Source organism: Dichotomopilus funicola (genome assembly GCF_033296635.1).
Source record: "Dichotomopilus funicola strain CBS 141.50 unplaced genomic scaffold C8A04scaffold_25, whole genome shotgun sequence".
NCBI lineage: Eukaryota > Fungi > Ascomycota > Sordariomycetes > Sordariales > Chaetomiaceae > Dichotomopilus > Dichotomopilus funicola.
Window position 1 is genome coordinate 321,223 of NW_026944046.1, and position 27,873 is coordinate 349,095.

At 54.3% G+C, this 27,873-nt stretch overlaps 7 protein-coding genes across 7 annotated transcripts; 4 read left to right on the plus strand and 3 right to left on the minus strand.

The window, feature by feature from the left end:
- Positions 1–156: 156 nt before the first annotated feature.
- C8A04DRAFT_28017 (uncharacterized protein) lies at positions 157–1,345 on the plus strand (the record flags this gene model as incomplete). Its single annotated transcript, XM_062780491.1, has 3 exons — positions 157–884; positions 951–1,027; positions 1,131–1,345. The coding sequence occupies 3 exons, from the start codon at positions 157–159 to the stop codon at positions 1,343–1,345; spliced, it is 1,020 nt and encodes a 339-aa protein (XP_062637700.1).
- An 875-nt stretch (positions 1,346–2,220) lies between these two features.
- C8A04DRAFT_28018 (cytochrome b5-like heme/steroid binding domain-containing protein) lies at positions 2,221–2,700 on the plus strand (the record flags this gene model as incomplete). The annotated part of the gene is made up of 2 exons (XM_062780492.1): positions 2,221–2,314; positions 2,543–2,700. 2 exons carry the CDS (start codon positions 2,221–2,223, stop codon positions 2,698–2,700), a joined length of 252 nt encoding a protein of 83 aa, XP_062637701.1.
- A 2,083-nt stretch (positions 2,701–4,783) lies between these two features.
- On the minus strand, positions 4,784–5,047 carry C8A04DRAFT_28019 (uncharacterized protein; the record flags this gene model as incomplete). Its single annotated transcript, XM_062780493.1, has 1 exon — positions 4,784–5,047. One exon carries the CDS (start codon positions 5,045–5,047, stop codon positions 4,784–4,786), a length of 264 nt encoding a protein of 87 aa, XP_062637702.1.
- A 5,445-nt stretch (positions 5,048–10,492) lies between these two features.
- C8A04DRAFT_36787 (uncharacterized protein) lies at positions 10,493–11,698 on the minus strand (the record flags this gene model as incomplete). Its single annotated transcript, XM_062783645.1, has 3 exons — positions 10,493–10,832; positions 10,898–10,958; positions 11,044–11,698. 3 exons carry the CDS (start codon positions 11,696–11,698, stop codon positions 10,493–10,495), a joined length of 1,056 nt encoding a protein of 351 aa, XP_062637703.1.
- Positions 11,699–12,488: 790 nt separating this feature from the next.
- Positions 12,489–17,044, plus strand: C8A04DRAFT_36788 (uncharacterized protein; the record flags this gene model as incomplete). Its single annotated transcript, XM_062783646.1, has 10 exons — positions 12,489–12,523; positions 12,598–12,858; positions 12,940–13,537; positions 13,568–13,676; positions 13,713–14,403; positions 14,464–14,548; positions 14,795–14,872; positions 15,374–15,520; positions 15,642–15,839; positions 15,911–17,044. The coding sequence occupies 10 exons, from the start codon at positions 12,489–12,491 to the stop codon at positions 17,042–17,044; spliced, it is 3,336 nt and encodes a 1,111-aa protein (XP_062637704.1).
- Positions 17,045–19,959: 2,915 nt separating this feature from the next.
- On the plus strand, positions 19,960–21,418 carry C8A04DRAFT_11578 (uncharacterized protein; the record flags this gene model as incomplete). The annotated part of the gene is made up of 4 exons (XM_062777023.1): positions 19,960–20,302; positions 20,393–20,805; positions 20,899–20,963; positions 21,226–21,418. Coding segments are annotated over 4 exons (1,014 nt in total), but the record flags the coding sequence as incomplete, so codon positions are not given.
- Positions 21,419–24,637: 3,219 nt separating this feature from the next.
- On the minus strand, positions 24,638–26,791 carry C8A04DRAFT_11576 (uncharacterized protein; the record flags this gene model as incomplete). The annotated part of the gene is made up of 5 exons (XM_062777021.1): positions 24,638–24,925; positions 25,019–25,565; positions 25,695–25,830; positions 25,936–26,560; positions 26,618–26,791. The coding sequence occupies 5 exons, from the start codon at positions 26,789–26,791 to the stop codon at positions 24,638–24,640; spliced, it is 1,770 nt and encodes a 589-aa protein (XP_062637706.1).
- Positions 26,792–27,873: the final 1,082 nt, after the last annotated feature.

Below are 27,873 nucleotides of genomic sequence, written 5' to 3' on the forward strand. Positions count from 1 at the left end.
TTACGCTTGCTGGACTTTGTCGGATTAATCTGCTCGTTTGGGTACCGAAGCCCGGCCAGACAAACCTATTAAACATTCTAGTTAATACATTATACAGTCACCCTAGCGAAAAGAAAATCCACGAATCAACCGACGGCCGGGCCAAGTGGAACGGAAATGCCTCCAACAACTGAACAGTCACAGGGAGGACAACAGCCGGACACCCACCCCGAGTCCACCGATGATCCTTCAGGAATAAACACGAGCGATGACCAGCCCAAGCCGATCTGTTCCATCGAAAGCCTACCAGCCGAACTCAGCCGTAAAATTATCCTCAATCTGATAGACCTGGGTGGTCTGGAAGCTCTGGGGGCGCTCGTCTTCGCCTCGCCGGGCTACTTTCGGCTATATCTACTTGAACGAAGAATACTGCTCCGGACAGCTATCCAAAAATCGCTGGGCAATTACGTGCCCGAAGCTTTCGCTGTTCAGGCGTCCGCCTCCCTTTATCGCCAAAGAAACCCCGCGGTACACCTGATCACTATTACGGGGGTGATTACTACCTTAACAAACTACCGGCTGCATGACGACCAGCACCCGGACACTCCGAATATGGAGGACGCGCTGGACATGATGCCGGAGGATTTTCTCACCGGTATGGCGAGCTTCTACCGCTCGGTCGCCCGCCCCCTGGTACGAGAATGCGCGGCCCGCTTCCTCCAACACATCGACCCGTCACTAGAAGTCGGCGAGTTGTCCGCGATGGAGCAAACGCGCCTACTACGCGCCCTTTACCGGTTTCAACTATGGTGTAATATGTTTGGAGACGGGCGACGGGCATCCCGCAAGGCACCTCCGCATAAACCACAGCACGCCAGGCAATTCTTCTCCGACCCGTTCATCGTGTGGGAGACAGCAGAGATCTCTTGCATATACTCCGTGATATATGGTGTATATAACCGGGTTTTCAGGGCTATCACGGAGGACGTGTTTGAGAGCCAACCTGAAGCCGTTGCTACCCGGCCACCCTCACCGAACCCTCCAGTCGGTAAGTTTGACGTGGAGTTTACACGTTTGCGTCGTCCACACCGTTCCTCCCGCAAGCCACCGAGCTAGCCCACGATCATTGAAATGACTGACATGTTTTGCAGACTGGCCTATACAGTTATGTAAAGGCACGGCCGAACGGGGCCTGTGGCTCGTTCACCGGGTCCTGAACATCAACGACCATAATGAGCTCGTTCGGACCATGGCAACTTACCATGGACGCAAGGCGACGTTTGACGAGGAACTCGAATCTCTCGACTTGGTAGTCGGAACACCCAGCTTTCTCGACGGTTGTATAACCCGATGGCAGATCAGATAGGGAGGGTTCTTCCACGGTGATGGGGGAGAGGAGAAGGACCCGCCATTTGCTTGGATGTTTATGTAGAGCGGAGACGACCATCTCCGGTACGGGCCTGCTCTCTCGCGGCGCATGAGAACTGGGGGTTATATATTCTGGGACAAACCTCGTCTTGCACAAGACGAAATTCGGCTGCCGTTTATCAAGCTCTGTCGGAAACATGCGATGAGACATGGACTGCAGTGGGGGTACATGGACTATTGAAATCGATGTTGAACATCTGCAAATTGAGCAAGGTTAGCGTTCCAGCGTTTGGTATGTCATAGATTTCATTCGCAGCCGCGCATGAAAAACATACAAAAACATGGCGATAGTGAACAAACATCCCACCGGACGAGTTTCCTACAGTTATCATATTCCCGACTGGTTGTTGTCGTTGAGCAAACTATTCATGGGCTGGACGTGTCGTGAGACAGCACAGTCCATTTAGTCACGCTAACTTCCCTCTTCGGGTCGCCGCTAACCCGATATGGCGGCCCACCTGCACCCCAGGCGCCAAGCCTTTTCCTCCCATCTTGAGTTATCCCGAGGTCCAACTTTCACAAGCAGGGTCCCAAGCAAGGCAATGCCGAGCCGAGCCGACTCGACTTCCCTGCGCTGCTTGCCCACTCTCTTTCCTCCTGCCTACCACTCGGCGGTCGACAATTAGCAATCAGTGTCTTGATCTTTACCGACTTACCACCACTATTGTTGAGATCGTGAGTTTTGCGTGTTCCTTTTTTCTTTCTTGGTTTCAGTTTCCTGAAGAGTCTTATTGATGAATTGTGTCTAGGATATACCCATCTCTCATCTCTCCTTTTTGTCAAAACTCCCACCGCCGCCCGCCGTCCATCATCATGTCTGAGCAGTTCACCAAGGCCCAGGTCGCCGAGCACAAGGACGAGAAGTCCATGTTCATCATTGTCGATGATGGCGTCTATGACATTGCTGGTATGTTTTCATCGATTCTTTCTCATTTCTCATTTCTGATTCCTTCGATCATCCCTCCCATGCCCCCTCCCTGACCCTCGCTCACCTGTTTTGGACACATCGCTGCCTTTTTCCTCCTCCCCTTCTCACTTGATGAGCTCCCTTCTCCGTTTTGACCCCCGCCTTCTCTTGAGACACCCGTGGCCCTTGACGCTGGCAGTTACCCTAACCCTTACTAATACAAAAAAGGCTTCCTCGACGACCACCCAGGCGGCCCCAAGATCCTGAAGCGCATGGCTGGCAAGGATGCGACCAAGCAGTTCTGGAAGTACCACAGCAAGAGTGTGCTGGAGAAGTATGGGCCCAAACTCAAGGTTGGGACGCTCAAGGAGGAGGCGAAGTTGTAAGGTGGTGTGATGGATTTGTATCTGGCTGGGACGGAAGGGGGGGAGGCTGGTGTGGAGGATGGGGTTGAGACAAGGGGAAGGAGGCAATTTGTGAGTTGGATGGTATGGGTGTACGGGTATGTAAGCTGTAAGCATAGGGGCTGGCAAGCGACGCATGGCATGGCGTTGAGATAACTACCACCAATGTAGTAATGTTGGATCCGTTTAGAGGATTTTTTTGGTTTGTTCTTGGGGTTTTATTGTTGAGTAACGCGAGGGTGTGTGGAGTGGTTTCTTTTGGGTCGAGCTGGAATGGATGTGTGTGTGTGTGTAAGCCGTGAAACCTGTAGAACCACGGCAAGGGGACATTGGGCGTTATAGGGATTGGTTAGGTGGTTAGATATGGAGAGGAGGTAAACTTGGGTCTAGAAACGCGGGGCGACATTTGCTCGCCAGCATTATTATGAATTGGGAATTTGGCCGTACAAAAGTAGACATGTGACACGGTTAGATGGAATACATCTGATCGATACCCGGGTTCTTCCAAGCGTCGGTATTCGGGCTCGATACCCGGTCCTTCAGGCACGCGAGTTTATTCCCAAGAATACTTTGACATCTGAACCCACATGCTCTTCTGCCTTCACAGGGCTGAAGGAGAACGGTTTGTCTTGGCGTACGATCACAAGGAGATCAGCCCGGCATGTGAAGAAGATGAGGGGCCATATGACGGTGACCTTATAGTCAACAGCGTATAGGGTTACATACCGTCCGATATAGGTACAATCTGACTACAGTCACGGTTTTTTCTCAGACCGGTGTAGAACGGCTCAACATACATAGAAACCCCCGCGGATGAATGGGCCGCTTGCTTGCAGCACAAGCGACTCTTGAGCGGCTGGACTCACCTGAAATCCCCCGATCAGCCCACATTCTTGCTTTCCGGGATTTGAACCCGGGTTGAATACCATGTCAACCAACCGGAGATACATCCAAGAATGGTGGGCTGTAGCGAGAGACACATGCTTTTAATCTAGGAGATGGCCAAAACCCGACGATTTTGAGCCACAGACAGCTCTTTAAGTGGTGAAAGGACAGTCGACTACATAGTCGTTGAGTTCGCGAAGGCCGATGACAAGGCGAAAAATAAATCCTTACTTTGGATTCGGGGCTGCTCGGCTGCCGTGGTACCCTCCCAGCCAATCAGTTCCAAACCAAGACGGGACAATCTCAGTCCGAGAAACTGCCAGAATAGCTGATTGACCCAAATATTCTCCTCTCTGGAACGGAATTGAGTGTCACGGGATACATTTCTAGCAAAAGGCGGATATTAACTTTGGATCGTGCGCAAAATAGCAAACAACAAGCAAGGGTTGCAGCGCAAATAAGAGAAAATAGCAATATTACGCTTTTTATATGCCCCGGCATCGCTTGCCCGCTCGCTTGCCTACCCGCCCAACAGAAGCCAGAGTAAACAATACAAAATAAGCCAAAAACAATCCTCGCCTCAAAGCCAAAAAGCCAGAACCCCAAAGCTCCAGTAGACCGTGATACAAAGGAAACAAAACAACCCGATAACAGATCGAACAAAGATCCCGAGCCCAAAACACAATCTGCCGACTGACCAAACTCCGTGTGAAGATTTGTCGAAGTGGATCTCACCCCTACCATTGCAAGCTGTCACCTAGAAGGTTGGTCAAGCAAGCAACGGGGGGTAGGGGTGGATGACATTGTATGTATGTATGTAATAAGAAGGCGTAGATGCAAGAAAGCTGAATTAAACATCGGAGTTGGTCGGGGTCGTGGGCCGGATCAGGTCGGATCAGGTTAAGTTCAGGTCGGGCCCGCCGATCAACCGATCACCTCTCGGGAACAACTGTGATGGTAGTGATTGATCCATGTGAGGGTGATGTGATGGGGCACTTGTATCTCCCCGACCAAGACCGTGACGATGGGTGGAGAAAGTAAATGTCTTTTTGTTTCGGACCAAAGTGATAGCAGCAAGTCATTCGCCAATGACAACCCCATATTGTGTGTGTGATGCGCCAACGCCAGCAAGCTTCAAATCAAATGATGACGACAGAGAAAAGGAAAACCACAAGGCCGCTTAACGACGCATCGAAGCGGGCCAGTGGTCCCGGAACGACACGGGACTCGGCGGAGGTGGCGCCGGGACGGAGTAGTCGTGCTCGGTGGGGTGGTGAATCGGCGTGGCCAGCTGGTTCGGGTCCCGGTCCGAAACGGCGTGGGATGCGAGAGTCGCGCTGAGGCTGGCGAACAGTTCTTGGGTGGTGAGCAGGCCCAGGTTGGTCCGGCGCCCAGCCGGGATGGCGATGGGCGCGGCAAGGGTGTTGGCGACTTGAGAAGGCATGGTGGATGAGTGTTTGTGTGAGTGTTTTATGAATGAGTTTTGCGCGTCTGGAGGATGACTGGGTGTAAGTTAGCATATACGGGCGACATAAGTGAGTGGGTTGATGAGTGTGAGCTGTATCGTACCTTTGGCTTAAGGGAAGCTGTGTCGAGGATGGTTGAGTTTTGTTTAGACTGTCAAGTTGACCAGGTTGGCTGTGGGGTGTCAAGCTGTGTTGTTGAGCGAGGTGGTGAGTGGGAAGGAGGGTGCCCGAGGTTGATATAAGTATGTCTGTCGGTTTCACGGGCTGGGGGAGCGTGCGTGTTGTTGGTCCTCGGCTGCTTGTCTCCAACCGAGATCTGCGATCGGCAACGCGGAGAGACAGGGCGGGTACGTTTGGGGTCACGGTTGGCGGTCGGGTGAGAAAGAAAACGGGAGGCAAAAGGAAACTTTTTGTAAGACCAACCGTGTCTTTATGTGGAAGCAGGTCCGGCCGGCCAGGGAGAACGGGCAGACCAGACCAGACCAGACCAGCCAGACCGGGCCGTTTGACAAGGAGCAGGGGGGCGTCAGATTGGAAATTCATGGTGCGGCCCAGTGGAAGCGTCGGAGTCTGGGGAAGACGGATGGATGGCCGAGTTTGTCCTGTGGTACTGATTACAGATTACGTGCCTCGCACTGCGGCCCCGGATTTTTCTTGCTTTGCCGTACCCCTTCTTTTCAAGCAGAGAGGCCCGAGGGTGTCTCACAAGTAATACCCGAAAGGGGCGTGGATGTAAGTGATACGATACACTACATCCGGCCAAGCAGCCCCGGCGAATTTGGTGGAGCAAACACAAATGAGACCCCGCAATCTGCCCTTTTTTGCTCTTTTTTTCTCTCGTTGGGACCGCCCCAAACCGGGACGCTGTTTGCTGCTTTCTGCTTTCTAAGAACTGCGTAATGGTGAAACTGGGTCTAGGAGCAACAACAGGCTGCCGATGTGGCATTTGGAGGCGCTTTCAACGGTCCTGGGAGGCACTGCACGGCCCCCTCCGCCCGGAATTGTGAACGGCGGACTGTACCCAGCTGGTTGTTGACTGGGCCGCCGAATCTTGGCCGGGATCCTGCTCGAAAAATTATACGCGGTACCTGGCATCTCACCGACCAGCAACCGGTAACTTTACCCTGTCTCTAGCAAACACGACAAGAATAATAAAATCGGACAAAAAGGGTGACCACTGGCAGTTCAAGGCCTTGCTTATCCGGGCAGGTGGAGGTATTATCTCAACGGATGGTCGGGAAAGGAAGAAAAATCAAAGAAGCCAACTGAGCCAAAACACGCCGGATCTCGTGCTCAAAATGGCCATCTATATCCGGAGCAAACGTGCTGCCGTTCGGGCTGTTGCTGCGGTCGGGCGCGTCGCTTTAGGGGGTCACTCGGTAACCATCAAGGGTCTCTCTCTAGTTTGCTTTCTCGTCCCAATCCATGGAGCAAGAGGCGGTAAAGAAAAAGGAGGCAGGTCCGAAGTATCCAGACTGGACGGGCAGATCGGCGACAATCGATGCTCAACGAAAAAATAACTACATTACGGAAAGCAGGAACGATACCAAACAGTCTGGAAGCACTGCAAGAAAGGCAGGAACGAGAAAATTCTCCCCGTGGGGCAGACCCGCCGCTTACCCCGATTCGGGTCGAGCGCCCACGATCCAGCAGCCCACGTTCATCTGGGGTCCGGGGCATCCCGCTCGATTGGTTGAGGAAAGTACGCCCCACTTGACTCAGCTTCAGCCCCACCGCCCGCCTGCGACTCTCACTCAAAAAAGTTTGGAAACCGCTGCCTGTTGCGCGGCACATTCTGTTCAATGTTTCGACTCGTCAAAGAAAGAGCGAGGCAGGCCTGTGGGATGGAAGTCGCGGCCCGTTTATGAGGTGACACGTCTTCCATTAATTGAGAAAGGAGCCCGAAGGACCGAGCCACGACGGCCTAGAGCCAGTCAGTGATGCAAAGCCCAGCTTGGGCTTCTCACAAATAATTTCGCTCGTTTGAGTGGCCAAGGCTGACTTTGATGTGCCTCCGTTCTAACACTGGTTGAATATTGGGAACATTCGAGCCAGCCAGCGTCCAGATCCCCGTGATACTCATCACACCACTCCGCCGATGGTTTCTTGACACAGCGTCAGAAGAATGCAACATATTTCCTTCGCGTTTGCTCCAAAACGGCAGGGCATCGACAAGGGGGCGGCGCATGAATCTGGTCATTTTCAAGCCGGCCACCAACATCGCCTTGCGTGCACTTCTCAGACCGAAAGGCGCTGCATCCCGCCGGCCACACTCCTGCTGTCTTCCTCCGCGGGCGGCAAAGCATGCCAACGATCCAGCCAGCCACAGCTTCGTGCACACACAACGCTTCGCACCCCCAGATGTTTGACTGTGTCGACAAACGCAGACCGCCAAACCCGTCAGCAACACCCCAGCGGCTCCGTCAGACGACAGCCCCCATGAGCCTCCAACACAAAGCACCTCCCAATCTTGGCGTTTCGGGCAATCGCGAGTTGGTGAGCTCACCCCGCCATGCGAGCACGCCAAACCGACGATTTTGCTGTCGCTTTTCCTCTTTCCTATCACAGCAGACACTGGGTGTCATTGCTTTACTTTCCCCCATCGGCACACCTTCTGCAACATTTCGCTCGATGACGTGGGCAAAGCCGCCGTCCCGTCCGTCTGATCTCCCGCGATCTGCCTGTACTTGCTTCACCCTCGTCCAGCACAGCCGTTTCAGGAAGTATTCTGGAATTTCCTCTTTGAACGGGGACCCGCCGACGGAACGAGCGGGCCCCTGCATTGCTACAACAACACCAGGGGCCGAGCATGAAGCACGAGTCTGAACTTTGTAAGCGCATTGGGTCAACTAACCCTTTGTAGAAATGCGCCGAACGCGTGTTGAGACTGAGAGGGAGAAAAGCAAAAAGGCGGATATCGGCGCTGTTTTCCGGTCTCCCGAAATGCAATTGACGGTAATTCTTGCGAGAATATTCTGTGGTATCCGTATGATTATCCTTCCCCAGATTTTCGGTCCTGCCGGGAGTAGCGCCAAGACATGGATCGACTTTTGTCTCTTTTCCCACGCGTGCACCCTGCCTCGCCTCCGAGCTAACGAAGTCGTTCCTCAACGGCGTGCTGCTACGTGACGCTAACGGTGAGACCCGGAGATCTCTGTCTTCGTGTTCTTGAATCGTCGAGAAGCGAGTCGAGACTCGAGAGTGAAGGGCGTGGTGTGTTCTCTCACCGACTGGATCCCCGTGGAACGGGCAAGGTTTGTCTTTTTGAGACCCCCCGCTCACTTTTTTCTTTCGTCCTCCCCCCCCCTTCGGTTGCGAGAATCGGCACTTATTTCAGGAATTTAACCCTTAAGGGAAAGACGGTGAGTGAATGAACAACAACCCACTGTTCATCGTCGAATAGCGAGGAGGATATGGCGAGGAACGGACCACCTCATTCAGCTCCCTGGGTCCCCTTACTCTCTAACGTTAGGCTCGTTGTGCACAAGCACGGCTGTCCATCAACTTGTCCCCTCATTTCTTCTTCCTTTAGCAAGAGTTGACTAAAAGTTACTCTCAACATGGTTGGTGACTCACCACCCAAAAACAACCTCGCGCCGGTCTTAATTTGACTTATTCCGTGCCCAGAGCGCGGTATGCGATCCGTCCATACATCCAGTACGGTGTACTGTACACGTAGCACAGGCAAGCCCCTTTCTTTGTCCCGTCTATCCAGGCAGGGCGGAAAGGCATGTGCCGAATGGAAGAAGGCAGCACTGAACCTCAGATTCAATGACCTGTCCCTGCACCCCCAGTCCTGTTTCGGGAATCACACGCGACGAAAAGGGCCGAGGTCAAGAATGAAAATACCAAGGTGAGGAACGACGGGGACGTTGCTTCGCCGACCGTTCCAAATTTCTTCCACTGCATGGCTGGGGCTGGTCGGATCGCCGATTTGCCCGCCTTGCCGCGGCCGTTGAATGTACCATGCCAGCCATGCCGAGGCGTGCCATGGATGATGGTGTCGATGCCGTGGCATTCCCTCACATTCATCCGCCAGCCGATGTCACCAAAACACTGGAGAAAAGTTCAAGGGGTCTCCAGAGCGACAGGGCTTGCGAGCGTGACACTTTGCCTATTCTTGTCCCGAATTTTGGCCGATTTCTTGTCCCTTGGCCGGGCGAAAGTTTTTGCTGTTGTTGGCCGGGTAAATCAACCGGACAGGGAAGGAATTGAGACCGGATTGACGGGTTGTGGTCCATCGTCACACCGGTGCCTGTTTGTTTGCTTGTCTATCCGACCGGATACGGTTCCCGAGAGGGGGCACTGAGGATCATGTTATCTCCTCAGCAGAGCTGGCCCCAGGTCTGACCTGGGCTGCTGACCGGTCGGAGCAGAGTTGGTGAGCCTCCTCGTCATCGTTATCAACGGTCGCTGGGGTGGGCTAGATGTATTATGCAGGCAGGTACATGTCAAGGTTGCGTGTTTAACTTGACGCATGCGGGCGCGAGCACGTGCACATCTACTATGGTAGTAGTTATAGAACACACGCATCAAAAAGAGTGATGTTTCGCTGTTGGCCGGGATGGAAGACCAACCTGGGGGCCGGTTTTGGGGGCCAGAAGCGAAAGGCCAAGCCCACTTACCGGAACGGAGACCCAGAGGCGGCACATGGGACTGATGTGTGGGGCGTATCGGGGCCGGTCTTTTGGCCGGGCTATGTCGGCTTTGTCGGAGGTACACTACTATGTAGTGTGGTCGTGTGGTCGGTACGGTCGGGACCGTCGGTCGGCATGATTTTGTGAGGTTGTTTGGTTTTGGAATGGATGTTGGTTTTGGTTCTGGTTTTTGTGATAAGGTTGTGTTGTGTGATGGGGAGTTTGGGTTGGGGTTGGTTGGTATCAGTTAGGGTTATAATTTGGACGGCTTTGCTTTGAGAGCATTGCAGGTATTTTTGTTTCTTTTCTTTTTTTTATTGGATTACTGATTGTTTGACTTATGGGGGCATTCCGAGGGTTGGCTTTAGGTCAGTGTTGGGTCGGGCAACTGCGGAAATTAAACAAACAAGTTTAAAAGCCGAAGCATCACCATTCTAGAAACGGTGACAAAGTGGTACGACTCGGGGAGTGGCATGTAAAGGGAGGGGTTTTAGGATGCGCCCTGGCAGCAAGGAAAACCCCCGGTTGAACAGGTTTTCGTAGCTGGTTACGATCTATCGACGGGCTAGCTGGGCTTCCCATGCTCACACATACATGCGTGTATTATGTCCATCAATCCGCCCTTTTCACCTCGTTGTGGTCTGTTAAGAGCTAGGCTTGTGACTTAAAAAGTAACGAGTCAACAAAATGTCACGAATATTTGTTTCATTAAATAATCGATAGATAACATCAGCCAGATAGCAATCACATAACGGACCATTTTTACCTCTCCTCCCACTTCACTCTCTACCCATCCAACTTGTACGCCTCTCTCGCCGTCCCCGCCCACAGCATCGCCTGGTCCTCCTCGCTGAGCCCGGCCAGGTCGCACACCATGTCGACGACCCGGTGCCACTTCTTCCACGCATCTTCCTTGCCCACGCCGACCGTGCACACGGGCCAGTCGCTGCCGAACATGATGCGGGCCGGGCCGAAGGCGGCGACCACGACGGCCAGCCACGGTAGGATTGCCGAGAAGATGTCCTCGGCAGAGCGCTCCTTGAGTTTGTCGGGGAGCTCGGAGAAGAGGCCGCTGAGCTTGATGTAGGTCTTGCGGCACTTGCTGAGGGTGAACATGGCTGTGCGCCTAGAGTCGGGGGGTTAGCTGTGAGAAGTGAGGTGTTGTGGGAGAGGAGTGAAGGTTCAGCTTACCACGCGATGAAGGACGGGTCGGTCTGGTTGAGGATTGTTAGGTCGGGCTTGCAGAGATGGTCTGATCCGCCGCGTTAGTGATCACTCTAGCCACACAAGACAGACATACACCTCATATCAGAGATCAGAGCAGTCGGCACACTCACTCAACACAAAAACAACCTTCTCATCCTCCGCCACCCCATCATGCGCCCGATCAATCATCTCCACCACCTCCTCCAACTGCACCCGCCCCCGCCTATGCTGATCAATCCCCACCTCAAACACAAACCCCTTCTCCCCCAGCACCTTCAAGCCCTCCACAAACCCGTCCCCCAACGCCGTCCCATTCTCCTTGTCCTGCAACAAATACCGAAACCCCTTCACCTTCGCCCACGTCTCCGGCCCCGCGACCTCCTCCGCCTGCGCCAGATACGCCTTCAGCGCCTCGGCGCCCAGCGGCAGCGGCGCGAAGGGGACAATGCCGAGACAGAGACGGGCGTCGTCGGCGGTGTGGCCCTCGCCGGGTTTGGGCTGGCCTGTGACGATGCGTCGTAGCCAGGCGATTTCTTGCAAGGGGCCGGCGAAGTCTTTGGTGGAGGGGTTGGTGTTGCGGTCGGTTTCGACGAAGATGAAGCCGGAGACGGAGGGTGCCGGGGTCTTGGAATCGGGAGTGGGAGCGATGGCGGCGCGGTATTCTTCGAGGGAGTGTTGCGAGCCCAGGGGGTGGTCGGGGGTGTACCAGGAGAGGGAGGTGAGTTCGGAGGTGGGGAAGAGGTGGATGTGGGAGTCGATGATGGGGTGGGGGGCGGTGGAAGACATGGTTGGTGGTGTGTTAGAGATGTTGGGTTAGAGATGTTGTTGTTGGTGTTGGGTAAGGATGAATTGGGCACGTCAAGTGAGTGAGGGGCCGGGATATTTGGAAAGATAGAGGGGAGACAGGGTCGAGCGTGGTAAAACGAGTAGTCAAATGGTCAGATTAGAGTTAGCAGCAGCTACGTTTCGTAAAAAAAGCCACTTCTTCTCATAAAATGAAAGAGAGGATGAAACTCGGGCTTTCATCACAGGCTTGACGGTGTTGTTCAACACCCCTCACCAACATGAGCGGGGATATTCAAGCTCCACCAATGGTCTCGGAAGCACCAAGCTCGAGCGGAGAGAGGTAACATGCAGGTAGATCCATCGGTAAGCTCTCTAGTCCATGCCGGCTCTTATCCGACCTCGCGTATTCCAAGGCAGGCAAGGCTATCGTGTCACTCGAGACTTGTCATACCGGCGGGACACCGTTTGCAAGGGATGGCAACCTCCCAAGCAGACAACTAGAAGCCCAAGACGGAAATAAAGGAAAAAGCAAGTGGGGTGTTGGGATTCTCACCGTTCATATACAGTGCCACACTGTCTCCGCACCGTACGTGCCGACCCCATTAAACTCGTTGCCCCTCGACGCGTTCTGCGCTCTGCCCAACGCGACCCCTCGTGCAACAATCGCTTCTGCACAAAAGTCACGGGCCGAACCACAAACCATCGCAACACCAAGGACCCGACGATAGCCACATCGACATCTTATCTCTCTTTCATAACGCAGTGTCACCCTTAGACCTGCTTGAACATAATGGCGGAACAACAGATCACGCAAGGCGTGATAGAGTGAGTTGATGCAGCCCGAGCTAGCCTGGCCTGTCCTGCCCGTTTGGAAACTGACCGAAACCTTCGCTTCCTAGGGCCATTTTCTACAAACAACCCGAAGTGGCTGCCGCCCAGTTTCCCGTTCCGGTTATGCAATGTATCCACATCAAGACTCTCGAGAACAAGGTGGGCGACGATGGTGCCCAGAGGTACCGCATCGTCCTGAGCGACATCCGAAACTATGTGCAGTGCATGTTGGCCACGCAGGCGAACTATGTGATGCATGACGGGCTGCTGCAGCGTGGGTCGATTGTGCGCGTCAAGAAGTACCAGGCCCAGGTTTTGAAGGGCAAATTGTCAGTCTTTTTTCCTCTGATTAATCCACCATGGCTAGCGTGGGGGGACGGTGCTGACTGATCTCGTGTGTCTGTGTGTAGTGTGGTGATTATTCTCGATCTCGAAGTTGCTGGGGAACTAGGCGCACCAGAAAGGATTGGGAATCCCCAGAGTATGGATAATGCGGGAGAAGCTCCCCCACCTCAACCGGCTGCTGCGAGTGGTGCTGGCGGTGCTAGTTTCTACGGCGGCGGGGCCAAGAATGAGCCCGCCCCAGAGAGAAAGCCGCAAGCCCAGAAAGCGTTCGGGGGCGGCGGTGGTGGCGGCGGAGGCAGTGGCCTCGCTGCAGGCACAATATACCCCATCGAAGCACTCTCCCCGTACGGGAACAAGTGGACGATCAAGGCTCGCGTCACTCAGAAGTCGGACATTCGGACATGGAACAAGGCTAGCGGCCCTGGAAAACTCTTCAGTGTGAATCTTCTCGACGAAAGCGGCGAGATCCGGGCGACGGGATTCAACCAAGCCGTCGACCAGTTTTACGAGTTGCTACAGGAGGGATCCGTCTACTACATCTCGACGCCCTGTAAGGTGCAGATTGCCAAGAAGCAGTTCAGCAACCTGCCCAACGACTACGAGCTCGTGTTCGAGACGGACACGCATATTGAGAAGGCCGAGGATCAGAGCTCGGTGCCGCAGGTGCGCTACAACTTTTGTGACATCCAAAAGTTGTTAGAGGTGCAGGGTGATGCAACGGTCGACGTTATCGGCGTGTTGACGGATGTGAAAGATCTAGAGGAAATCGTATCCAAGACGACGCAGAAGCCGTACAACAAGCGTGAGCTAACCCTAGCCGACGACACCGGCTACTCAGTGCGCGTGACCATCTGGGGCAAGGTGGCGAGCGAGTTCGACGCCGAGCGCCAATCCATTGTTGCCTTCAAGGGTACGCGAGTCAGCGAATTCAGCGGTCGTAGCCTCTCGCTCTTGTCATCGGGCACGATGGCTATCGACCCTGATATCCCCGAAGCCCACAAGCTCAAGGGCTGGTACGATTCCCAGGGCGGCAGCACAACATTCATACCGCACACCAACATGAACTCAACCGGAGCCGCCGGGGGGCGTCCAGACGCCGTAAAGACCATAGCTCAAGCCAAAGCGGAGTACATGGGGGTTGAGGAAGCCCAGTATTTTTCTGTCAGGGCTACCATCATGCACATCAAGCAAGAACGGTTTTCCTACCCAGCTTGCCCCACAGAGGGATGCAACAAGAAGCTGACCGACATGGGCGGCGGGGAATGGCGATGCGAGAAATGCAACAAGACAAACCTCACGCCGCAGCATCGCTACCTCTTGAGCATGGACATTGGCGACCACACCGGTCATACCTGGGCGAGCTCCTTTGACGACTCGGGCCGCGTGATCTTGGGCAAGACGGCCGACGAGTTGGTGGCGTACCAGACCACTGACGACCCTGCGTTTGCCGCCACGTTTATGGCGGGCACCCTCAGGAAATTTTCGTTCCGGCTCCGCGCTAAGATGGAGACTTTTGGCGAAGAATCGAGGTTGGTTTCTTCCTAATGCTAAAACACCTTTTGGCCTTTTTACTGACAAGTCACGTGCAGGATTCGTTTCCAGATTATGAGCGCTACTCCAATTGACTACAAAACCGAGGGCAACAAACTTGCGGAACTGATCAAGGAGTTGAGCGTCTGAGAGGAGCATGATTGATGCATGATGCGGGGGAGGAGACAAGATGACTATTGCATCTGAGTTGAGAAATCCTGACATACGTTGAGGTGGAACACCCATCGCGCTGTACTGTAGTGAAATGTAAATGCTCTAGTCTGAGGGCATAATAAATTCGGTGCACCTAAGTGAGGACTTTACTTTCAAGTTGGCAGTGTTGCTTTGTGACTTGTATCCCGTTTTGTGACAAAGTCAACAAACCGGCAGGGGTCGGGGCCGTTGCCCTGTGGGGGTGCCTCAATCACAGCCTTGCGGGGTGCTCCAAGTGGGGGTGCTTCCAGGCAGGTCCCCAAATCGTAGCGGGTTGGGGAGCTTCCTTCAACCTTGTCTGGCAAGCCTGGGCTACTCAACAAACAAGCTACTCGACCTCGATCTCTCGAATTTACTTGTTTTCCGCCTTCTTCTGCCGGTGACGACTTGACAAGAGATTCATTGTGCTAATTAAGAAGACGCCACCTAACACCAGTTGGTAGCTCGGCAAGGTATCGTGACCGGAGCTACCATTCCCTACCTGCCCGACTTTGAGCTTCTGGCGCCGCTCGGATCGCCCGAACCAAAAACGACGTCAATTTGTTCCCATCGAAATATCGAGCGGCCTAACCGACTGGCCGACCGACCGATTAAAGCTCGACCGTTCGATTTTACTTCCCTCCGAACCAACCCCACCTCGCACACTCCCATAGAACTACACGACCAACCGGTCGATACCATCCTCCCTTTCGTACAAGGCGCAACCACACTTGATAATACGTACACATACACAACACAACCGCACCGATGGACCAGTTTGCATCGGTGCTCTTGGACTTCCCGCCCGCGGGCGGGATTGTCGACGACGATCTATATCACTCGTTGGCCAAGGCACACAGTCAAAAGGTTGAGCGGCTGGTGGGGACGGCGGAGTTTGTGGAGGTGGCGGCCAAGTTGCTTGATGTGTGTATTCATTATTCCCCCTCTCACCGTTCACTTATGGGTGGAAAGTGATTTGGTGGACAGCGGTTGGAGGGGCAGGCACCCCAGGTGTTGGCGGTTATTTGCTAACGGTCCTCGATAGCACGTCGACCCCTCGATCAACTCTATCTCACATATTGGTCTGCTACTTGCGGCCAAGGCTGCCAATAGTTTGCCGCAAGCTGAGTTCTTGGCTAGGGTTTCGGTGTTTCTGGTGACGTTTGACGCGAGGCAGATACGCTATGCTGGGAGGGCGTTTGCGGAAGTGTTGGATTGGGTTTTGGAGGGGGCGTTGTTTCCGGTATGTACACTGAAAGTCATACGGTCACTGGTAAAGTCATGCGGTTTTGGGACAGGCACTGACGGGTTTAGGCATCCGTGGCGGTCGATCTCGCCACGACAGCACTTCTCAGGCTTGACCCGACGGGCTCGGTGCTCACGAACCACCACGTTAGCCTGGTCAAGCTCGCGTACACAACCGACAACGTCAAGCCCGCGCTACCGATCCTCGAGAAGGAGATTGTGTTCTACCCCGGCGCCAAAAGCCTACAGACACAGCAATCACTCGGACATCCAGAGCTGCCGCCGGCGTCGTACATCACCACAGACAGCGGGCTGACGAAGAGCCTGGTCAGTCTCGACGTGCTGCAGTACGATCTACTCCGTGGCCTGAGCTTCATCCAACAACGGTCGTGGAGCCAGGCATTTGCCGCTCTCGAGCGCGTCATCACATACCCGGTCCGAGACAGTCAGGGGTGTAGCAAAGTCATGGTAGAGGCGTACAACAAGTGGGTGTTGGTAGGGCTGCTCCTCCACGGCAAGCCGCCGACAATTCCGCCCACAACGGCGCAGGGCGCGCAAAAGGTCTTTGGCACGCTGGGCAAGCCGTACCAAACGATCGCGCTGGCATTCACAGAGAAAACCGCCGAGTCACTCAAGCAGGAGGTCGAGAACCTCGGCGCGGGGTTCTTCGGCGAGGAGAACAACTTCAACCTTGTCCGGCTGGTGATCCAGCACTACCAGCGGTGGCAGATCCTCAATCTCCGCAACGTCTACACCAAGATCTCGCTCGAGCAGATCCGCACCCGCACGCAGAGCGGCGAGACCGCCGCACCGCTGGCCACGGAAGCGGACATCGACCAGCTCGCGCAGCAGATGATTGACGAGGGGATGCTCCCTGGCGTGATCGAACGCCCAGCCAACGGGCCAGCCTATCTTGTTTTCTCTCCGTCCTCGCGGAGCGCTACTACTGCTAGTGCCAGCAACGAAGAGGAACTCTCCGAGCGGGAGTTTGCGGCGCGCATGCTGGCCACGGCGCAGAGGCTTAAAGCGTTGGAGCCGTTGGTAAGGGCGACCAACGAGCGGCTGGGTACGAGCCGTGATTATGTACGGTTTGTGGCTGGGCAGCAGCGCGGGGGGAAGGATTGGCAGCGGGATTATGGGGGGTTGTTTATGAATCAGGTGGAGGATGAGGATTTGATGACGGGGGTTGTGGCGGGGTATTAGTGCCCTTGACTGTACAGGGTTGGGAGGGGTGGCCTATGCTCTGAGTGGGAGGTGGCTATGGGAGGTGGCCGCGGGAGATGGGGCGGGTATAGGAAACGAAGGATATGGGGTTATGAAATGGGAATGGAACTTTAGGGTTCTATGGAAGTTAAGGATATGGATGGGATGGGGAGGGAATAGGAATGGGATTATGCGGAAGCCAGGCGTTTAGACAGTGGGGGCATGATAGTTGTAGTCAGTTGTAGGGAGTAACTGGGCGTGGATGAAACGTGTAGCCTTGGGCAGTCTTGGCTCCCAGACATGTCCATTTTTTGAAGCAGTTGATATGCTGTGAAATTTCGACCACTCCTCCAAGTACCTATGTGTAGTGGATTGTAGCTGTGTGGGTGTTTGTTTTGATCTTTTGATTTTTTGATGGGAACTTGGGGTAGGTCTGTTTAGGCAATTCAGGGGGTTGTAAACAAACCGATGTAGCTGCCAAGTCAAACACCATCTGCAGGAAGTGCCATGCTGCAGAACGCACGCCTCAATATCGAGAAAAGGCTTTAAACTGTAGGCCTCAGACTGTAGGCCTCTCTGGTCATGTTCCGGATGACCTCCATTCATTTATTCCGCTTACTGCTTTCCAATCCTCAACCTCCCCGAACAAACCTTGGTAATTCCAAGACAAAAGTTGAGTGAACAAAAATACATAAGAAATAATCCATTCGAACGAAACAAACCGCTAAACCCGGACTTTTTTCGAGGCAAAAGAGTTACCTAAGAGAAGATATCGAAAAGCCCATCCCCCACTCTGTGGGGGGTTACGAAAACCTCGAAAGATTTTACTAAAGTGGTGCCCCCAGGGATCGAACCTCTGGGGGCTGGCTTCGTGGTGTACCAGTTGACGCCCACGGCCCCCCCAACTGCGCCAGATCGACTTATTGTCGGTTGGGGAGGTGGTTGGAAGGGGACTGTGCGTGGGGGGGTTATGAAGGGTGGTTGTGGGGGAAAGGAAGGAGAAGGCAGAGATGGAAATTTCTGGTGGGTGCCTCAGGTTGTTTGGGTGAGTGTTTTCGGATGACTCTTTCGGCAGCAACGGCGTGCCTGATCCGATCGGGCAGGGATGAGTATTCCGTTGCATGGCTTCGCATATGCCCGGGACAGGTGCATGGTGTTGTTAGTCACAGTCGGGAGTTGGATGCAGAGGCAGAAAGAAATGGACATGATAGAACGTCAGGATTTAGTTATCGTGTTACTATGTGTTTCCGTATGTGTGTTTCTGTACGTTTTCCTGATTTCTACCAAGAAAACCTACATTTCAACAAACTAACCCTCCCCAACCTAACACTCATTCATTGGCTACCTGTTTACTCATCTGCAAGTATGCTTTCCCCGCCAACGTTTATCGCGGTTGTTGTGTTTTGGCATCCCACAAGACAACGCACAACATGATGCGGTCCAATGCATTTCCTTGCCGGCCGTTTGCTCACGTGGGTAGGCAAGGCAGGCAATGGCAGGACGGATGTGGGATGCAGGCAGCCGGGCGCAGGAGCAGCGAACCTTATTTGCTTTTGCCTGTCTGTTTCTGTCTATCTCTTTCTGTCGCGGTCTTGACCGGCTTTAGTGGGTTTAGTGGGTAATGCGTTTGTATTTATGTGCCGGTGGACGGCCTGGGGTGTCAACCTGTGTTTGATGGATGGTTCAGTGGGTTTGGTGTGAAATAGGGCCATCTGTTGATGATTGATATGTAATAGGACGTGATCCCTTGACCTACGATAGAACCTCGATATTCTTCCAGAGCAATATCACCAGACACTCGCACTTCCTGTCAGCCTACGTCCCCGCTTTCATCTCACGCACCACAAGACCCAAACCAGCCCTGCCCTCGCCAACCCAGATCTCTAGCGTCTCCCACCTCGGAATCATAACCGTCTCTCCCTCTGCTGCGGTGACACGCGTGTCACGCTTCGCCCGCAGGCTGTTCCAGTCAAGTGCTGTGGAGACCCCGCAACATCACCCCTTCGACTCTGCTCTGCTCGGGGGTGTGTATAACGTTGCGTTACCTTTCTTCCCTCTTTTGTTTTGCTTTGGGTTTTCGCCATTCTGTCCGGGCAACTTGCAGGACACACACACACACATACACACACCCACTCGATACACGACACACCGACTGGCCTACACCACCAGGCATACACCGAAGACAGCAACGGTAGACAGCAAGGACGCCCGTTTACACAGCACACCGGCATTACCGACAAGGCGGTAAGAAGGCCGCGGGACAACGACAGGCGGGTGCCCGGTGCCAGGGCTGTGATATCCCAGTTTGTCAATTTGACATCGTCCGTTTGCACTCTCAAGGTTGGGTCAGGCCAGGCCAGGCCCGCTTTGCTGCCTTGCTTGTACGCAGACAGCCTCTTGTTCGTTGTCTTGCCCTGCTTTTCGGTTGTCTGCCTTTGGGGTTCTTACCAAACGGGGATTTCTTTATTTTTCTCTTGGTTTAAACCCACATTTTATGGTTCGGTCAAGGATACGCCACTGGGGATACTAAACTCAGCGCCTTCCACGGATCAAGATTAACTACACCGGAAGGAACTGTCTCGTCTGTCGAAACCTTGTTACTCGTCTTCTTCTTCGCCTCTTTCCGCTTCTTCTCCATCTCTCATCTCGGCTATTCCTCTGCAGAGTAGTGGTATAGACAGCTCCCAGACCGGCCCGCCAACAACCAACAACAAGACTTTATCTCGGCTGTCATCCTCACAACTTCGATCTCTTTCTCAAAGCTCCTCGCCTACACGACCATGGCCTCTCTACCCCTCACCCCGTCGCATTCTCCGCAGGGGTCCTTGGACTCGGACTCGCCCCAGACAAGAAACTTTCACACTGATCACAAACTCCCGAGACTGGATGGCCACTGTGCCGAGCTGGCAGACTTGATGAGTGATGACAGTGGTATTGACAACCACCACGCAGCGGAAAAGGAGGAAACCAGCTCGGGCAACCCCCCGTACCGAAACGGGCAGATCGGGGTGTACAAGCCCTTTCCACGCTTCGACCAAGCCTCCCGGTCGATTGTGTCGGACAACTGGCGTGCTTCTGCTTCTCTTGCCGGCAAGTCCCAGACTAAGACCTCAAACGACAACAAGCTATCCTTAGCTGCTCCGTCCTCAACCTCGACCACCACCCTCTTCAGCCCAGCCCGCAGCCCCTTGACCGCCCCTATCGACTCGTCCATTGCCGGATTCGCCTTCAACCCTAAGCCTCCTCACAGCACGCCTGGTACAACACTCGCTAACACACAACGAAAAGAAGAAGAGGGCGCGCCCCTCCGCGACCCAACCAGCCCGCCCACTCCCGTGTCCCTAACAGCGTCTGTCTCGACCCCCGTTTCCGGACGGGGGGTTCGGTTTGATCTGGGCTCTGGACATGTTCATCACACGTCTTTGAGCAGTGTTGATACTGCCGCTTCGTCTGGATCTCAAACGCAGACGACTCAACTGCAGACGACGCAGACTCAGCCTACAACCAGTACAAACAAACAGCCGGTGACCTTCACAGTGACCATCACCCCCGACACGCTGGGGTATTGCTTCGTCCGCCCTGATGGGACGCGCACGAGATTGGTCCCGGTGGATATGTTGCCGTTTACGCTGGAGGGTATTCCGGCACGGGAGGGTGGAAGTGGGAGTGAGAGAGAGAGTGGGAGGCTGGTAGAGCTGCCTGTGCCGGGGGGTGTAGGTGAAGATGGGAGATCGAGTAATTGGCAGGTTTTGAGGGCTGTGGTGAGTTCTCTAGTTTCTTATTTTCTCCCTTCTGGTTTTCAGTGTGTTCAGCACTTGCACGGTGGCTATAGCATGAGATGCTAACGTGAACAGACTCCGCCTAGTGCGAGTAGTGGGGATGTTATTCAGGTATGTCCCATTCCAACCTCCTCCTCACTGTATCCCGACTCTTTTTTCTTCTTTCTTTCTTCTTTTTGCTTTCCTTTTTCTTCCCATTCAGATCCGCCCTTGCTCAACCCCCTGACACATCCAGTCCCGCATCGACCGCATCCTCGCCGCCCCCTCTTCGCCCCCGTCCTCCACCCACCATCACCATCAAACCACTCTAACAACCACCCAGACCGCAGCCACAACCACACACACACCACCCAGCACAACCATAACCACCCCCAGCCGAACAACCCCCACGTCTACTTCCAGTTTCACCCCCTCCTCCAAACGCATGAAAGTCTACTGCGACAAATGGGTCCACGAAGGCGTCTGCGCCTTCACCCAGCAGGGCTGCAAGTACAAGCATGAGATGCCCGCCGACCGCGCGACGCAGCACCAGCTGGGGTTGTTTCTGGGGTATCCCGCGTGGTGGAAGCGGAGGCAGGGGGAGTTGGCGCGGGTGCAGACGCAGACGACTCATGGACAGACACAGCAGATTCAGGGGAGTCAGGGTCAGATTCAGGGTCAGATTCAGGGTCAGATTCAGGGGCAGAATCAGGGGCAGAATCAGGGCCGGGGGTTAGGGTTAGGGTTCAACGGACAGAACACTAGCAGTAAGAGCTTGGGTCTGGGGATGCCGATGGGGATGGGCATGGGCATGGAAATGGGCGGGACCCAAAGCCGGGGGCAGCAGATCCAGGGGTATGGACCGGACGGTCGAGGGTGGAGGATGCTCCCTTCCGCTAGGAATCGAACTCAACCTCAACCTCAACCCCAGGGTCCCCGCTTGTTGACCGCCCCAGGGGATGATCTCGACACTTCCGAGTCCAGAGACTTCCGTTCCGGACCGACATCCCACGGCTTGGCTGCTTCACGCTGGGGAGGAGGCGGAGGGGGAAACCTAGGAAACATGCCCGTCGACTTGCCCCCCGCGCGGGAAAAGATCCTCCCTGCTGCATGGCGGAGTCAAGTCCCCTCGTCGACTTCTTCCTCTCCGTCTTCTGTCTCCGGCGGTAAGCCCACCGCAACTGCCGCTGCCTCTGCCGCTACCGGCTCATCCCCGTCATCTCATGATTATGACGGGCCGATTATCCAGAGCTATGACGGGGCGAGCGATGGTGTACAGCACCGCCAGCAGCAACATCAGTACAACCAGCAGCAGCAGCAGCAATATCACGACGAGCTATCGCGGTATCGGCTGTCAAGCTCGGATCCGGAGCGCGGTGCGGGGCCATCGCCATCATCGTCGTTGCTGTTGTTGAGCGAGGTCAACAGCAGCAGGACTGCCAATTCTCATGTTAACCACCAGCTGGGAAACAATACTTCCTCCGCGGGTTTCTCGGGTAACGACACGCGCATGTGGGCTTGGGAAGATCAAAATCAGCAGCAGCATCAGCAGCCACTCCAGCAGCAGATGCCGTATCGTGCGCATGGACAAACGCTGAGCGGGAGTGGCTCGACGTTTGCAGCAGCTTGTTCGTTTTGTAAGTCCTGCCTTTTTTTTTTTTGTCATGGGGTTGTGTTTACACCCGTTACTTTGTTACTGTGTACTCCAACTCCAAGAAGAACACTAACAACAACCCACAGCCTTCCGCCCAACAACAAACACAACCCCCACAACAATCACCACAAGCACAAGCACAAACCCATCACCAACCCACCCAACCCACGCCAAACCCTCCGCCGGCACAACAACAACGACAACAACCGCACCACAATCCAGCACACCCCCTTCTCCCTCTCCCTTTGGTCCCATTGCCCCGCCTGGCAGACGGTATGTTTGACTCTGCTGTTGGGTTAGATATAGTGTGAGAAGAGCAGGGCAGTAGAGCAGCAGAGCAGGAGGGACGGTTATGGGGTGGGTTGGTTGGTTGGGGGTAGATGTACTCTCTGCTCTCTGCTGGGTTGGTTGGGATAGGGGGGCAGGTATTGCGGGGGTTCAGTGGGAGGTGGTTGTCTATTTCTTTTTTGATCTTTTTTTCCGTTCTTTTCTCTTCATTTTTCGGTCTCTTGTATTCATTCCGTTCTCGTGATCATTCCTCTCTCTGTGTGTTTCATTTTGTTTTGTTTGCTTGGATTTTAGGAGGAAGAAATAACGAGCTGAAAGACGGATTATCTGGAGGGCATGAAAAGGGAGGGGAATGGGTTGGAGACACGGTCATTGCCCCAAGCGAGAGGATAACGTGGGAAGGGGGTGGCTATAAACCGATTTGGGGCAGGCTTTAAAATTGGAATGCGGTTTGGGGAATGCCGACTGATGATGATTACGATTACGATTATGACAGACGTGGGGAGAGAGAGAGAGAGAGAGAGAGAGAGAATGGGTGCTACAGGGTTTCCTTATTGTTCCACGGCTTGTTCATAACTATTAGACTTTCGTAGTTTTTCTTCATAAATTATGCATGCATGCATGCCAACAGCTGTTACGACTCTTCCAGTTCTCGTCTCCATCTCTCCCTATTGATGTGTTAGTTACATCTAGGTAAGATGGGCGTAGATATCCGGAACACATACGGTAGGACAAGCAGCAATTACAAGTCAAGCATCTACCACCCAGGTCAGCGAAGTAGAGCTCTTTCTCTTTCAACAGGAAAAATGATTTTCCCAGCCATCTAATTCCATCCTCAATAGCAAACTCAATAACGACACTCCCAATTTCAGAACAACTTGGTACCACTATCGACCGATGAGTGGCCTGAAGACGGGCGAAAAAGGGAAAAAAAAAAGGATACAACAGGTCAACGGAACAAACGTCAATCAATGGTCACGTACGATGCAACGAACAGACATCAACTTAAAGAGTAGCACAGTTCGGTAGACTGGAATAAGCCTATGCAGGCCCACCGACCACCATCCGTCTAAAAAGGCTAATATTCCCCAACCACGAAAGACAGGACGGGCTAGGGGATTCCTACAAGAAGCTTACAGATCCCCAAGAGAAATTGGACAGTGAGGAAGGACCACATGTGGTTTGCTGCACGTGAGTCATCATGGGTACGCCGACCTCATCGTTCCTTCCCACCTTCCTTCCCTCAACACCCACCCTTTATAAACCACTCCCGCGGAGCTCCTTCCAACCGCCCTCCCAAACCGACTACGGTCGAATGGCGCAATGGGAGGGCCGTGGGCGTCAACTGGTACACCACGGAATCTAAGCTCCCGGGTTCGATCCCCGGATGATGCACCGAGTAAAATCTTTCGGGATTTTCGTAACCGCCCCCCATTCCTTGACCCCCTCGGGGTGTTGAGATGATGGGGCGGTGAGCTTTTTGACTTTTCTTTTCTTTTTTTCTCTCTTTTTTGGTCTAGACTAACTAGTACTTTCTTTTCTTCCAGCTCAGCTCAATTGGCCCGGAGCTGTCGGATGGAGTGGATGAATAATTACTCGCTCCCGACTTTTATTTATTCTGTGGGAAACACTTGGCCAACTTTCAACTCCCAATTTGTACTTTGCATTATCACTCCTCCTATGGCGGATTCTTCGTTTCAGACATGATGAACATTGATGTTCTTCCAAGTTAAAGCGTTAAGGTAAGGTACAAGAACTAATTAATTTCATAATTCATTCCAGTGTAGCAATCTCGATTCCTCAGCACCCGACAGCCGGCCAAGGTCTTTCATGCTCTACAGTTAATCCGGTTCCTGTTCCCGAATCCCCGGTGACAGGGGCAGCATGTAAGCCTCAGGAAGACTTGCCAAGCGCGTAGGCAGTAAACTCATGCTTTTCCAGCCGCTGCAATGCTAGGCGTTGCAGAGCCTTCTTGGAGACCTTGCCTGTCTCGGCCGTTCTCGGCCAGTCCTTCATCCCAAGCTGCTCGAGGCTCAAAACTCCGGCAAGGCCGTGGGTAGCACCTACTGTGTTGATACAGTGTTCTGCAATATCGGACTCGGTGACGCCTTCGGGAAGCCGTTCCAGGATGGCACAGGGCGCATCGTCGAGCATGGCCGTAGGAATTCCGACGACTTGTGCCTGGTAGTAATAATACATGTCGTTAGCATTTCTTGATCTTGCCTGATTCCCATTCGTCTGCACCTTCTGGATATCCGATATCCCGTCACTGACCTGAACCCCAAACCGTGTACCGATGCAGGACTCAAGCACAAACGGATGGAACATGCCATGCTCCTCGCCCGCGATGCTCCTTACGCGGTCCTTAAGCCGGCCCACAACGTACCAGTACCCCTTGTCATCGACCACGGCAAAATCCCCCGTCTTAAACCACCGCCCAGCCCCGTCCTCGTAAAACCGATCGGCGTCGATTCCACCCCAATACCGCTCAATAAACACGTCCCCCCCGGCATGCAACTCACCCTGCCGGCCGCGCTCGACGACTTTGCCGCTCTCGTCCACAATCCGCACCCAAAAGCCGGGTAGCACCACACCCGACGAGACAACCCCCCGAAGGCTCGGCAAGGGACTCGGAGGCCCCGAAGGCCAACCAAACAGCGTTCCTCCCTCCGTCATGCCATAACCCGGCACAACCACGGCATTCTCAAACATCTTGCGCACCTCGGCCAAAGCGCCCTCGTCAACGATCTCCCCAAAGACCGTGGCCAGCCGCAGCGACCGGAACCTCTCCGGCTTGGCTTCCGCATGCTGGAGTAGCATACTCGCGTAATACCGCAACATCACGGCCCAGTTGACGCGGCACGTCTCGATGGCGCGGATCACGTCGGCGCACGAGAACCACCGGGGGCCTGGGATCACGAGAGTGCCGCCGCAGGGGGCGATGAGGTACGGAAGCGTGGTTGCCGAGCCCCCGACGCCGCCGGCGATGGAAATGCCCACGAGCCTCGGTGCGCTGGGGTTACGGCCAACTGCTGCTGCCATAAGGGCGGCTGTGGCGGAGATGCTTTTGACTGTCTGGGGGACGCCTGTGGTGGCTGTTTAGCAATCTGGAGATGGTGCTTGCAATCCGTAGGTTACAGGTACGTAAAAACATTCGGCAGTAAGGTAGGTTAGGTAGGTAGCAAACTTACACTTCACCGGCCCCGCCGTACCGCTCGTGAAAAGCGCATGAGCCGGCCGATCCAGTGATTGCAGTCGATCCTCATTTACTGCCGCCGGCGGAGGATTCAGAGTGCTGCTTTCCTCCTCGGAAAACTCCATCTCCTCAATCTCCGCCATACTCAACCACCCCTCCCTCCTCCCCTTTTCCCCCAGCCGACCCAGGCAAATCCCCAAAAACGGACCGCCCTGCTGCTGCTGCTGACCATGCTTACCACCACCACCACCACCAGTATACTTCCTCCTCATCTCCTCCACAACCCCCACCGCCTCCTCATCCTCCACCACCACCACCGCCGGCGCAAACGTCTCAAAATAATATCCCACTTTTTCCTCCTGCCGCAACTCCTCCGGCCTCCTTGTGATAATCATCAACCTCGCGGCCGCAGCCGCCCACAGAAACAGCACCGACTCCGCGCTCTGCGGAATAAAAGTCGCGAGGACCGACTCGGCGGCGGGCACGGGCACAACGCCGCGGCCGCGGCCGCGGCGCTGCAGGAGGGCTGCGAGGCGGGCGGCGCCACGGGTGAGTTGTGCGTAGGACCAGGTGAGGAGTTGGTCAGGCCCGAGGGTGGCTGGGGTTTGGATGGGCTGCTGCTCATGCTGCTGCTGCTGCTTATGCTGCTGCTGCGGTGGTGACCGTGGCCCGGAGACGAGGCGGGCGAGATGGGTCGGGGGCTGGTGCATGGAGATGAGAGCCGCGTTGTTGGGGTTGGTGGTGAGGCCTGCTTGGAGGAGGGACCAGATGGAGGGGTTGTTGCCGCCGGCGGGGGGGAGTGGCGGGCCGGGACCGGCGAGGACTTGGGAGAGGGGAGAGGGGGTGGCCATGGCTGTTTTTAATTTTGCAGCTTTGCTTTGCTGGGGTTTGGGTATAACCTGGGCTAATTACCTAGTGAAGAAAGAGTATTATTAAATTTGATGGTGTTGTTGTTGTTGTCGGTCCAAGCGATGCGACTAGGGCAAGTCGGCAAGAGAGTGAGGGAAACGCTGTGGGATTTGAGGGTAGGTGATAGGTAACTAGGTATTCAAGGACAATAACGCTATAGTGTAAGACGGCCTCGCTCCTCGTTCACTTTCATGTTAGTGTGGGCACGTCACGGGCTGTCGTGGAAACGCGTTAATTAGGTACCGACTTGGGCGTGCAATAAATTATGCGTGCCTTGAGGGGCTGATTCATTCGGACTTCGGAGTATCATCATGGTGTCACCTACGCTCCAGTGTACACTACAAACTGAGACAGTTGGGTTCAGATAGGTATGGAACGTTCGTTTGGCCTCACCTGCAGCCAGGGAAGTACGTCATTACGGCGGACTTTCTTTGAGACATCGCCTAGTCCGGATCCAGGGTGCTAGTGTATTCGTCAAACCACGTAGTGGTCGTGAGAAATGTTGGGGTATGTACGGAGGTAAAAATGGAAATGGACATGACCAGCTCAGGCTCTCAGCTGAAGGCCCAGCGTTTCTTTTGTTTTTTTCTTCCACTGTGTCCTGATTGGCCGCTCGTCCGCTCCCATGTATGTAGCTACACTAAATTAGCTAGCAAATCTACACTAGTGTACTCGTCGATCAACTGAGGTTGGGGGCCGCGGATCCAACTTGGTCTCCCATGCTGTCTGCATTCTAACTAGTGTAGGATGTTGCTCCGTGACTTCTGAAATTGGTCACTACCTAGGAGTCTTAGCACTCCTGGCGGATACACAAGTGATCCGTCTCTTCACATGCATGGTACGTATTCGCCTTTTTTTTCACTACCTACCTAGATAGGTAGCCAGATATCGAATATCATCAGTCCATTGCTCTGAGTTGCTCAACACGTCCCTCGCAACAGGAGTCGGCGCATGTGTAGATGGCCAGCTTGGGATCATGTGAGCAGGGAGCCATGTCGACTCTGTCGATCTCCCTGTTGGTGAG